At 39.3% G+C, this 12784-nt stretch overlaps 1 protein-coding gene across 1 annotated transcript; it reads right to left on the minus strand.

Moving 5' to 3' along the window:
• Positions 1–9651: 9651 nt before the first annotated feature.
• On the minus strand, positions 9652–12049 carry LOC130734622 (dynamin-related protein 4C-like). Its single transcript, XM_057587128.1, has one exon. The coding sequence runs from the start codon at positions 11949–11951 to the stop codon at positions 9897–9899; it is 2055 nt and encodes a 684-aa protein (XP_057443111.1). The 5' UTR covers positions 11952–12049; the 3' UTR covers positions 9652–9896.
• Positions 12050–12784: the final 735 nt, after the last annotated feature.

Consider the following 12784-nt stretch of genomic DNA (forward strand, 5'->3'; position numbering starts at 1 on the left):
AAGATGTTGATCAAAGTCTCTATAGAAGCATGATTGGAAGCTTGTTGTATCTCACTGCTAGCAGACCAGATATCACCTTTGCAGTTGGTGTATGTGCAAGATTTCAAGCAGCTCCTAAGGCTAGTCATCTGCTACAAGTCAAGAGAATTATCAAGTACATCAATGGCACGAGTGACTATGGTATTCTCTATACTCATGATACAAATTCTTCTTTAGTTGGTTTCTGTGATGCAGATTGGGCCGGTAGTGTAGATGATAGAAAGAGCACATCTGGTGGATGTTTCTTCCTAGGGAATAATTTGATTTCATGGTTTAGCAAGAAGCAGAACTGTGTCTCATTGTCTACAGCTGAAGCAGAGTATATTGCAGCCGGAAGTAGTTGTACTCAACTCATGTGGATGAAGCAAATGTTGAAAGAGTATGATGTTGAACAGGATGTCATGACATTGTACTGCGACAATCTCAGTGCAATCAATATTTCCAAGAATCCCATACAGCATAGCAGGACCAAGCATATTGATATTAGACATCATTTCATTAGAGACTTGGTGGAGGATAAAATTGTCAACTTGGAGCATGTGACAACTGACAAGCAGTTGGCTGATATTTTCACAAAACCCCTTGATGCTATCACTTTTGAAAAATTAAGAGGAAGTCTAGGGATTTGTCTTTCTGATGCATAGCAATTAGCGTGTGCCCTAGTGTGTCAACGGCTAGTTTATTCTTGGTCATCATTAACAGCCGTTGTGACATCAGCAGAGAGAAAGTTACTTCATGGTTCACATTTCCTATAACTACCTCCAACGGGCAAATTGTGTTCTCTCAACCGCTTGTGCATCTATCTTCTTCAAGACTCATCATCTCTGATTTGCAAATCTGTTTCATTGTTCTGTACTTTGCTTGTATTTCCTCTCGATTCGTCATGTCTCAAAGTTCAGGAAAGAAGGAATCTGTCAAGGCCAAGATTGAAAGAACTGCTAAAGGAGTCAAGTGTATGGGTTTGAAGAGTGATCCTTCTCAACCGTCTTCTGTGTCCAAGAAAGCCTCCAAGAAGATGCGATCAAGAAACCCAACGTGTAAGGTCTACAAATCACAGGTCAAGAATAGCAAAGCTCCGAATGTTCCTATCCTTGAGGATGTTCCTGACGAAGAAGAAATCAATGATGAAGATTCTCCAGTGAAATCGCCTCCTGATGTTGTGCCTGATGTTGTGGCTGATGTTGAGACAACTGGGTCTAAGGGAAGTTCTGCTCAAGAAACTCCTGGAAAGGATTCCACTTCTCATGAAAATTCAGGCGATGCTACCACGCCTAATATCTCTGTTTCATCCTCGTCGAAGGATGCTAATCCAGCCTCTGTTCAGAACATCTCTGATGATGCTTCTGATGATGTTCCTCTGACTGAGACTTTTGCTGATAGTGTTGCTGCGAGAATGAAGAAGAAAAGAAGGATTTCTTCTCCTGAGATCACACCTACTCCATCAAAGAAATCCAGACAGGCCAGTGTGAAGAGTAAGGGGAAGCAAAAGGAAGCAAAGGCTCCCACTGAGAAGAAGCAGAGGAAGATTCCAGTTGAAGTTGAAGACTCTGAGTCAGATGTTGAAGTCGGTGTTCAGGACATTCGATCTTCTGATAAAAGGAAGTTTTCTGGTAAGCGTGTTCCTCAGAATGTTCCTGCTGTCCCTATTGATAGAGTGTCCTTCCACTTAGAAGAGAATGTTCAGAAGTGGAAGTTTGTTTGCAAGAGAAGAATGGCCAAGGAAAGGGATGTTGGTTCTGATGTTCTTGAATGCAGAGATGTTATTGCACTTATTGAGAAAGCAGGTCTGATGAAGACTGTTCAGAATGTTGGAAGGTGCTATGAGAAGCTTGTGAGAGAGTTCCTGGTGAATCTCTCTGTTGATGTGGGACTTCCTGATAGTGCAGATTTCAGAAAAGTCTATGTACGGGCTGAATGTGTATTGTTTTCACCTGCTGTGATCAATCAAGCACTTGGAAGAAGTGCTATTGAATTTGTTGATGAAGAAGTGTCCATGGATGATGTTGCCAAGGAGCTTACTGCAGGTCATGTGAAGAAGTGGCCCAGCAAAAAGTTGTTGTCTACTGGAAATCTGAGTGTGAAGTATGCTATTCTTAACCGGATTGGTGCTGTGAATTGGGTTCCTACTCAACATACTTCTGGTGTTTCTGCAACGCTTGCCAAATTGATCTATAGGATTGGCAAGTCTATGGTTTTTGACTTTGGAACTTTTGTGTTTGAGCAGACATTGAAGCATGCTGATACTTGTGCTGTGAAGCTGCCTGTTTCATTTCCTTCGCTTCTGACTGAGATCATTCTGAAGCAACATCCTCAGATTCTCAGGGCTGATGATGTGGCTATGTCTTGTGGCGTTCCAATCACTTTGGATCAACGTTTGTTTATGGAGCCACATGTTCTAGACATTGCCTTACCAACTAGCAGAACATCTGCTTCTCCTGTGACTGAATCTGGCACTCAGGCCATAATTGCTGAATTACAGGAAGTTTCCAAGGCTTTGCAGGAGACAATCAGGGTGAGCACTGCCAGGAAGCTCAAAGTTGATGCGTTGCTACTCAAGTTACAAGAAGAAGAACGTCGAGAAGGTGACCAAAGTGCTGCTGCTCCGAATGTGTGTAATGCAGAGGAGGAAGGATCTGAAGAGTGTGCAGAGGAAAGTGCAGAAGGATCGGGAAAGGACTGCAGTTCTGAAGGCTAGTTCGTTTTATTTTTGATGTATTCGTGCACCCTTTGCAAATTTGTGCTAAAAAGGGGGAGTAGTATGTGTTTTCAGTAGTATGTGTTTAAGTGAAGATTTATGTTTTGAAGTTTCAGAAGTTTGTGAACAGTGTTTTCAGATTGAAGTTTCAGAAGTTTGTGAACAGTGTTTTCAGATGTTTGTGAACAGTGTTGTTTCAGAAGTTTGTGAACAGTGTTTTCAGATTGAAGTTTCAGAAGTTTGTGAACAGTGTTTTCAGATGTTTGTGAACAGTGTTTTTCTGATGTTTTGAAGTTTCAGAAGTTGTTTATGTTCAGAAGCTTGTGTTTCAGAAGTTGTTTATGTTCAGAAGTTAGTGGTTCAGAAGTTGGTTCTGTTCAGATGTTCGCAGATCAGAAGTTTGTTTTGGTTCAGATGTTCATGTTCTCAGAAGTTAGGTGAAGTTGCTTCTGTTTCTACTGTGCTATGTGTGTTCTGATAGTGTTAGCTCTGGTCTGAAGACAAGTTTCAAGACGATGGCTATGTTTGTTTTCTGAAATGTTACTTCTGATGAGCAGTATTTTCTTCTGATGAGCAGTATTTCTGATGGTGCTTCTGATGAGCAGTATTTCTGTTAGTTGTTCTTCTGGGTATGTGCTGCCAGCTTCTGATGGTAGTATTTCTGATACGATGATGTTCAAGCTAATCTATTTTGGTGTCATCATGTGCTAAGGCTGATTGTACCTTTGGTTTTGTGTTTGTGCTGCTAAGTGGTTGTTCCGACTATGTCTTCTGAAGTATGGTAGTTGGTTGTGTAGATGCATCAGTTTGAGGGGGAGCTCTGACTAAGGGGGAGAATTGTCTCTCTAGTTTTTTATCCTCTCTGATTGTGAGTTGTTTTAGACAAAATTTGACAAAGGGGGAGATTGTTGGAACATGTTGCCTTGCATTTTGTCAAAACAACTGATTGTCGAAGCAGATGTCGTGGCATCTGACCTCGTGAGGCTAGGACATCAGTCCTCAGCTTGTGTTTCTGTTATGGGCCTTCTGAAGATTTGTTGAAGATATGTTTTGAGTTACTTGAGGAGCAAGTAACTATCTCAGAAGGGTTTTAGTTGTTGGGTTGTTATTTGTTGAAACAATCTTTGTTAAAAGATTGATTTCTATCTTTACTTGTGCAATAAGAAACCGAATCTATCAAGATTGCGTTTTCAAATTGCTGTTATTGGAATCTGTTTCTTCAGCCCGTGCTAACCCTAAAGCCCATGCTACCGCTGCTGAAGTCTATAAAAGGATGAAGACCTAAAACGTGAAGTGAACTGAAGCTGATAGAGAGAGATCGTGTGTTTTAGGATTTGTTAGTGTGCTTCGTTCTTTGTTATTTGTGAATCCTCTTTGCTCACTGATTCTATAAAGCAAAGAAGGGTTCTGTGTTGTTTGATGACATTCAAACTCTGATTGTTCATTGTGTTTACCAATCACTGTGGCAGTGATTGAGAGAAAGTGAGAGGGGCTCTCATACTTAGGTTGAGATTCTAAGTAGAAATACACTGGGTAGATTAGGAAGTGAACTATGAACTGAGGTGTTCATGAGTGTCTGTAATTCCTGAATCTTGAGATAGTGGATTTCCTTTCTTTGGGTGCAAACCCTCCAGACGTAGGTGAAAGTTTTCACTGAACTGGGTTAACAACTTCTGAGTGTTATTGTTTTGTTGTTAAGTTTTGTTTATTGTTAAGCGATTGTCGAACCTCTTGTCCCAGCATCGTGTAGGACAATCGTATCAGAGGGAACCTGAATTACATCTTTGAAAAGACTTTTCATACTTAGATTCATTTCTACAATCAGAGGCATCACAGGCAACAATTTCTTCTAACTTAGCAATCTGGTTCTTAAGCACAAAGTTAGAATTGATCAAGGCATGATTATCATTTTTCAAATCAGAAATAATTTTCTCATGTTCAGAAGGAGTCTTGGAAACAGCAGATAAGTTCTTTTTCAGCTTCTTATGCTTAGACAATAAGGAGTTATACTTATCCATAATATCAGACAATGCATGTTTCAGTTCAGAGGTAGAGAAAGAAGCGAATACCTCATTTTCATCGTCTGAGTTAGGATTTCCTTCTGATTCTGAGTCAGAGTCAACAACTCCCTTTGACTCTGCTTCCTTGTCTTTGACAATAGCCATGAGTCCTTGGACTTCATCATCAGAGTCAACATCCTCTGACTCTGATTCATCAAATGTCACCATCAGACTCTTCTTTGTCTTGAAGTGCTTCTTTGGCTTCTTGTCCTTCTTCAATTTTGGACAGTCACTTTTGTAGTGCCCTGATTCTTTGCACTCAAAGCATGTGACTTCCTTAAGTGAGGACTTCTTCTGACCTGAGGATTCAGACTTTCCTTTTGCCTTTCCAGAGCCTTTGTATTTGCTCTGCCTGTGCTTCCAGATGCGATTGAGTCTCTTGGAGATCAGAGTCAGCTCATCTTCATCAGAATCTTCTGATGCTTCTTCAGATTCCTCTTCTTCAGCTTGAAGAGCTTTTGACTTCTCAACCTTAGCCTTTTCAGATTTAGATTTCAAGGCTATGGACTTTTTCCTCAGATCTTGCATCTCTGAGCGCTTCAGCTCATGGCATTTCAAAATGCTGATGAGTTCTTCTAAACTCATATTCTCAACGTCTCTCGTGAGCTCTATTGAAGTCACTAAAGGCATCCAACTTTCAGGAAGACACCTGATGACCCTTATGACATGATCTTTTGTTGTGTAGCTCTTGTTGAGAGGTCGTATGCCAGCTACAAGCAACTGAAATCTGGAGAACATTTCTTCAATTGACTCATTTGGCTCCATGATGAAGGATTCATACTTTTGGATCAAAGACAATGCCTTTGATTCTTTGACTTTCTTGTTTCCTTCATGAGACATCTTCAGAGATTCGAAAATGCCTTTTGCAAACTCACGATCTGTAATCTTCTGGTACTCTTCATAGGAAATAGCACTTAGAAGAATTGCTCTTGCTTTGTGATGTTGTGAGTACAGCTTCTTTTGATCTGCAGTCATCTCTGACCTTGGGATCTTCTTGCCATCTGCATCAACTGGACGCTCGTAGCCATCCACAACAATATCCCAGAGATCTGCATCGAAACCCAGAAAGAAACTTTCCAGTCTATCTTTCCAATATTCGAACCTTTGACCGTCGAACATAGGAGGCTTTGCATTGTAACCATCTCTTTGAGTTTCACTGTTGGTGGCAGCCATTGTTTTTCACACCGTCCCGGATCACTGAACACTGTTAGGTGTGGTAATCAAAACTTGCGCTCTGATACCAATTGAAGGTATGAAAAACGGTAGAAAGGGGGGGTTTGAATAACGTTTTCAGTATAAAACTTCCACCTTAAAGATTTTGACAAATCTTTCGAGAACTTAAGTGCTAGAGATAAGAGATAGAAAAGCACACAAGGATTTTATCCTGGTTCACTTGATAAATCACTCAAGCTACTCCAGTCCACCCGTTAAGGTGATTTCTTCCTTCTTAGAATGAAGGCAATCCACTAATCAGGTAAGAGTTACAACTGCACTTGAAACCTACAAGTGACTAACAATTACACTGACTTAGCTCACACTAAGATTCACTCTCTTAGTCTTCTCTAGGATCCGATCAGCCTTGATCTCCTAAAGGAACTAAACAAACTGTTTATCAAAGAATTGTTTACAAGAGATTTGCTTCTAAAAAGCTAATAGTAAACTCAATGAATTTCAGATGAAAGAAAGCTTAGAAGAATTTAAGTTTGTCTTGCGCTTATGTGAATTCTTCTGGCCGTTTCTTTCAGTCTTCAGCCTCTTTATATACTCCAAGGATTAGGGTTGAGCGTTGCATGGGAAATGCTACCGTTGGAGGGCAGTTCTGGAAAATCCAGCTTCTGCTGTGTCTGAGACTGTTAGGTAGGTCGTCAGGAAGGTACAGTTGCTTTTGTACTTGGATAGCGACTTGACCTTTAAACCTAGGAGACTTCTGATCAGGGGATGCTTCATATTGGAACTTGTGAAGCCGGTTGATCAGAGTCAGAGGGAAAGCCCAGATCCTCTGACCATTGTTTCTTCTGATTCTGAACTCAGAGGGAAGAACATGGTCTTCAGAGTATCTTGCTTCTGGACAACAGAATTTCACTAATCAGCTTCTGGATCTTCAGAGTCTTCTACACCATCAGAATATCTGAGCCTTCAGTGTTTCTTGGTTATCAGACTTTCTGGATCTTCAGAGCTTCTAGTGACTGAGTCCACATCAGAGTTTGTATAACTTCAGAACTTCTGAAGCTTTTCCACTGTTCATACTGAACATGGTGAATGCGAAAGCGTTGCTTGGGTTGCTCTTTATACACAGTGCTTCTGATTTGTGTGAGATTGAGTTGAGGTCAGAGCCTGTAAATAGCACACTCAGAAAAACACGTTAGAGTACCACAATTGTTCATATCAAAAGGTTAACTTGTAATCATCAAAACATAGAGTTGTACTACTAGATCAAAACTTGATCTTACAAAGGTTTCCAAAACCCATATGAAAGTCTCAGTTTTCACATCATGAACAAGTGCAGCAGCAAAGATAGTTGTTTGCTTGTGGTGGTTGTATCCACAAAAAATCACAAGAGGTTTGTTATACTTGTTCTTCTTGTATGTGCTATCAAAGGCAACCACATCTCCAAACACGTTATAATCCATTCTACTGGTTCCATCACACCATAGCAAGTTAAGGAGATTACCTTGTTCCGATTTGTTGTACTTGAAGAAAAATAGTGGGTCACTGTCAAGTTTTCCTTGTAAATAGGACAGCGCCACAACTGCATCACCATCTTTGACTCTTTTCCTTTTTTGCTTGTCTAGGTGGTTGGCCAAGTCCTTGCCGGTAAAGCCTACGGACTCAGCGCCACCTTTTTGGCCCATCATCACCTCCATAATATTGCAGGTCCTCACACCAAATAGGTTCATACCTTCTGCTTGAGCTTTGTCCCCTTCACTCAATTGCCAGAATTTTGGAATCAAATGAACATGCTTATATGGTGTTAATGGGTGATTGTGTTCATCGCAAAAAAAAACCACTTTCCACATTTTACTGCTAGAAAAACAACGAAATCGAATTCTAGCAAGGCAACCCACTCTAGTAATAGGCTTAGGTTGTTTTCTTCTGCCACTATTATGCATATGCTTCTGATGCCTTTGACCAGCCCTATTGCACACCACCTGTCGTGAGATAATCTTGTCATCATCATCCTTGTATACATCATCTTTTCTTGGAGAGAATCCACGGATACGAGCATATTTAGAATAGAATTCACATGCTTCCTCCTCATAAGAGAAATCCATCCCTCTAATGTCGTCTGCAGACAATTCAGTAATCCTTTTCATGACTTTAACTTCTACATCAGAGTTTTTTTGACTGTCATTTCCAGTTTCAAACATCTCATCAACATCCACAAAATTTTCCCCATCATTATTCCCTTCATTCACACCCTGCTTCAAACCGTTGGCAGGGCTAGAATTCAGACAATCATCCTCATCGATGATATAAAGCTCGTCATCAAACGGATTAAGCCAATTATCTCCTGAAGAATCATTCATTTTCCCAACTCTGAAATAAAATCAAAACCGACGATTCAAGACATTGCTACCTAATAAAACCATACTTAGGGTAAAAATTATTAAAAATCATACCAGTTCAGGTAGCCGCAAATGTCCACAGACAACTTCGATCCCTGCTCAATAGAGTAGTGTACAAATCGAAACACCCGTATCAAAATCTTACAGCGACACAGACGAGCACAACCAAATTCATCAGTGAACGCACAGTCGAAGAAGAATCACCTGTGAAACCCTCGAAATCACACAAACCAAAGGCTACCGAAGACGACAGTTCAAATAGATGAAATGAAATCAGGAAATCAATCTAGGTGACTTCAGGAACAAAACCTATCTCATGAACCCTAATCTAATCTTTCACGAACCCATAATGTAAATTACCTCCAAGATCTTTTTAACTTAGCTTTTGTTTTCTTTTACCTTAGCTAAGGGACCAACTTATAAATAAATGAAGTTAGGGGGTAAATTCATGATTTACGAAAGGCCACTGCTATTATTCCGGATTTAAAAAAATCGAAACAAATGAAATAATGTTATTGGTCCACGCAATTCCTGTACGCTACCCATAAAAAAGTTGCGGGCACCACAGAAATTGCCTTAAGTAATACAGTATTAGGTTTGGCAAAGGTGATTGAGATATGAGTTGGGTGAGTATGATTGAGATATGAGTACTTAAATAATTAATTTTTTGATCGGATGGGTACTTATATTTTAGTACTTCTAGGTTATTGAAGTAAAATTGTTCTATCATGCACACAGTGGAGAAAAATCATTGACATTTCGATATCTATTTTTTATATATTGATTTGTTTATATTTGTTTTTATGAAAACTCTGATGTCTAAAGAGTGTTATATTTTTATGTGTTTTTGCTGCATAGTTTACATCTGTCTCTGCAACTGCTTATGTTTAACAAAGAATTGTATGTACCTGGGGCTTATTCTGGTATAATGGTAATAGGAACAGAGGGAGTTTGGAAATATAGCAAAAACAAAGGATATCCTATCTGGGACTGATTTCTGTTTTAGTGTGATCAAGAGTTCAGTAATGTGATCTTTTTCTAATTGAAACTTTTTTAAATGTCTTAACTAATTATGTGTTTCCCTTTGGCCTGTATGCACTTTTAGGGTCATTAAGATGCAGCTAACACAGTTCTTCTTCGTATAAAATTTGGGAGTTTCATTGTTACTATCCTTGTAATTGATTACCTGGCCTTTCGTTTCCAATGATTGAACATAGTAACTTCCTGTCTTTGAGGTTTTGGTGATTCAATTAACTTAGAAACTAAATAAAACAAACCACACCATGGAAAGTACATAGTAACCACCATAGATTCAATTAACAGAGTTGTCCATAACATGAAAAACAACCTTGACATTTTACAATAACATCAACCCAACAAAAAAATCAAACTACTAAGACATCCAAAAATGATCGAATCAACAACACATGTGTCGATCATAAAACATCAAAAGTGAACAACCTTCAAAATGACATAACCAAACAAGAAAAGAAAAGGTGACCTTCAAAACTTTCAAAAATGGTAGAATAGCTTGGATCAGAGGACGGGATGCCTTCCAGAACATGGAGCATTACAACTTACCGTCACCATTCTGATTCTCTCCATGATATTAGCTACTGTCTCCTTGCTTTCTTGGAGTACTTTAACACTTCTGCTAAGCTTCACTCTCTTCCCAGAAATTGAAGGAGACTCCTCCAACAGCCTCTCAATCCAACCGCAATCTGGAGACATCAAATCATGACAAATCTCCTTTTCAAGCTCATGGTTTACAAGGTCTTTGATACTCAACATTAAATGCAATGCCATAGAGTCAATCAGCCTCCTCTGCACAATTTTCCAATAAGCTATCATTCTCACTTTCAAATCAAAGGCTTGGCTAAGAATTTTAGTGTGATCCCTCAAATAACCAACATCAATTACCCCAACACCTTCAAGCTTTACTTTTGACGGCTTCTTAACATCCAATACTTCCCTCAAAAAAGAATCTCGACGAGATATCAGCTTATCATATTCCTGCAAGTACTCAGGATTACAAGTGTAATCCGTGTTCTTCTCCATTTCAATAGATTGCAGCACATGTTTGATTGAATATTGCTTCTTCTTACCAATAAGACTATTCCCTGCTCTTGTTGCTGAAAGCTGAAGCTGATAATAATTTAATGAATGGAGCGCTAATACATAAACCACAACAGTTTCCAGATAGTCCCACACTTTTTCAACAAAATCAATTGGTTTCTTTGCAATGGAATTCACTTTCCTCTTTAGTATAGTAAGGAAAGCAGTTCTTGGCATGAAGTTTGGAAGACCAATCATCTTTGCTTCTTCCAACATCTGTATCTCTTCCACAAGAAAATCCTTGGCAGGATCACTTTCAGAACTTCCATCAAGATCACTTGCGAACGAATCAAGCATCTCCACCAAGCGAGCAGTGCAATGCATGTGTTTGTCTTCAGGGTACTCCCCAAAATCTCCTGCTATAAGAATTTTTCTCAGAGAATCTTTAGACAACCCAATAATATGCAAGAAAGTTGTCATAGCATCAGCCACTGATGACAAGTTGGGAGGCAATTTCTCTAACTCAGATAAATTACTAGCAAGCTTTTCATTGATTTTCTTAACAATATCTGGCAGAGTTTTAGATATGATCATTGCTTGAACCTGAACAAGCTTTTGAGCCAAAACAGGAATACCCACAATAGATTTGTCTATTTTGGAAAGAAGAGGGTGAGTCTCAAACAGCTTCAATTCTTCAATTCTTGCTTCCTCATAAGACTCCTCTCCAATGCGGTTTCTGACACAAACATAGCCAAGACCAATGTTAACATCATCAGCTGTCACCTTCTCTAGCAAGCCTTCAGGGGACTTATCAGCCTTTGTAACCACAGCAAGTGTCCTCAAACCAGTTTTATCCACAGTCTGTGACATCCTAATGGACTCACATGTGGTGAAATCAACAGTTGCTGAAAGAACATTCAAGATGATGCTTTCATCAGGAGTAATGTACTCCATGATAATATCCTTAATCTGGTCATAAATATTCTCAGGTTGGCCATGAACAGGCACCCTAGTAATGCCTGGAAGATCAACCATGGCAAGATCAGGAACACCATTCTTCTTCACCAGAAGAGTCAAAGGGTTGTTGGAAATCCCTTTGCCAGAACCAGCAAGCTCCTCTGTGGCAAGGTTTATTGCATCAGAGACATGTGCTTCATCTGTTGAAATGGTTTTGCCATTGAACTCCAAAATAAGTTCTGGCTTTGGGAGAGTGTGATTTTGGAGCCTCATGATCAAAGGGACCCTGGTGCATATGCCTTGGCCACGGGGTAAACTAATACCAGCAAGAGATTCAAGCACACTGGATTTCCCAGAAGATTGATCACCAACAACCACAATGGTGGGAAGTTGTATTCCCTCTTTAGAAATGTTGAGGCGCCTCAGGTTTTCAACAGCATCAAGAACAGGGCGAATTTTCTCATTGTATGAGGACACAATTGGTGCAACAACAGAAATAGATTCTTGAGATTGTTCTAATTCTTCATGGACTAAAAGATCATTTTTAGTGGAAGACCTAGTTTTCTTTGCTGAAACCATTTTTAGTGGACACAAGTTGTAAACTGAGAAGGTGCAAAAGGGATATAAGAACTGTTTGGTATGCTTAAGATGAGAGCTAGCTTTAGCTCAAATGCATATTTATAAGGAACCAAATGAAGTGATAGAGCCTAGAGGGTCGGTTGGTATATCTTGAAGAAAGGAAGCACTTTATTTGAGCTTTTAAGGTGAGTGGGAGTTACAGCTGAGCTCATGCCTCTTGGGGGTCTTCTAAGTTTATGAAATTGAGTGGTTCTTGTTAAGTGCATAGTAGTGAATTCTTTTAAAAACCTTACATTGATTAATTCAAGTAACAAATTAAAACTCAAAACCTAAATATTCAAGTACTTTCAGTGGTCTATTTTTACTGGATGGAAATTTCATATTAATCCCATTAACCTATTGACATATTGAAATTGCAAAATGACTTGTTACTAGTCATTTTTGTAAATATTAATCATTGATGCCTGAATCTCCTTATGATTAAGTTTTTATGTGTTTAAGTACCCGTTTGGATGAGAACTTATTGGATTTTATTTAGTGCATTTTCTAGTAGATAGGCTTCAATAAACTCGTATGCAAACATGTTCTAATTGTTGTGAATGTAATTGTCTAACTTTGTAGGTGACTGTTTTGGGAATGAACATTGAGGAAAGGTATAGTACCTAAGAGTAGAGTGATTGTGCTAGAGAGAGAGAATGAGAGGGAGAATGGGGGAGAGAATGCTGAATTTCATGTGTCATTTCATCAAATGAGCAAAAGTCCCTTACAATTGATAACTACCTCCTATTTATAGAGCTTGGGTACTACCTATTGGGCCAATTGGGCCTCCGAGA

This window comes from Lotus japonicus, chromosome 1 (genome assembly GCF_012489685.1).
Source record: "Lotus japonicus ecotype B-129 chromosome 1, LjGifu_v1.2".
Lineage (NCBI taxonomy): Eukaryota > Viridiplantae > Streptophyta > Magnoliopsida > Fabales > Fabaceae > Lotus > Lotus japonicus.

Bases quoted from the DNA above. Each gene is read 5' to 3' on its own strand.
- LOC130734622 (XM_057587128.1), bottom strand. From the start codon at position 11,951: ATGGTTTCAGCAAAGAAAACTAGGTCTTCCACTAAAAATGATCTTTTA.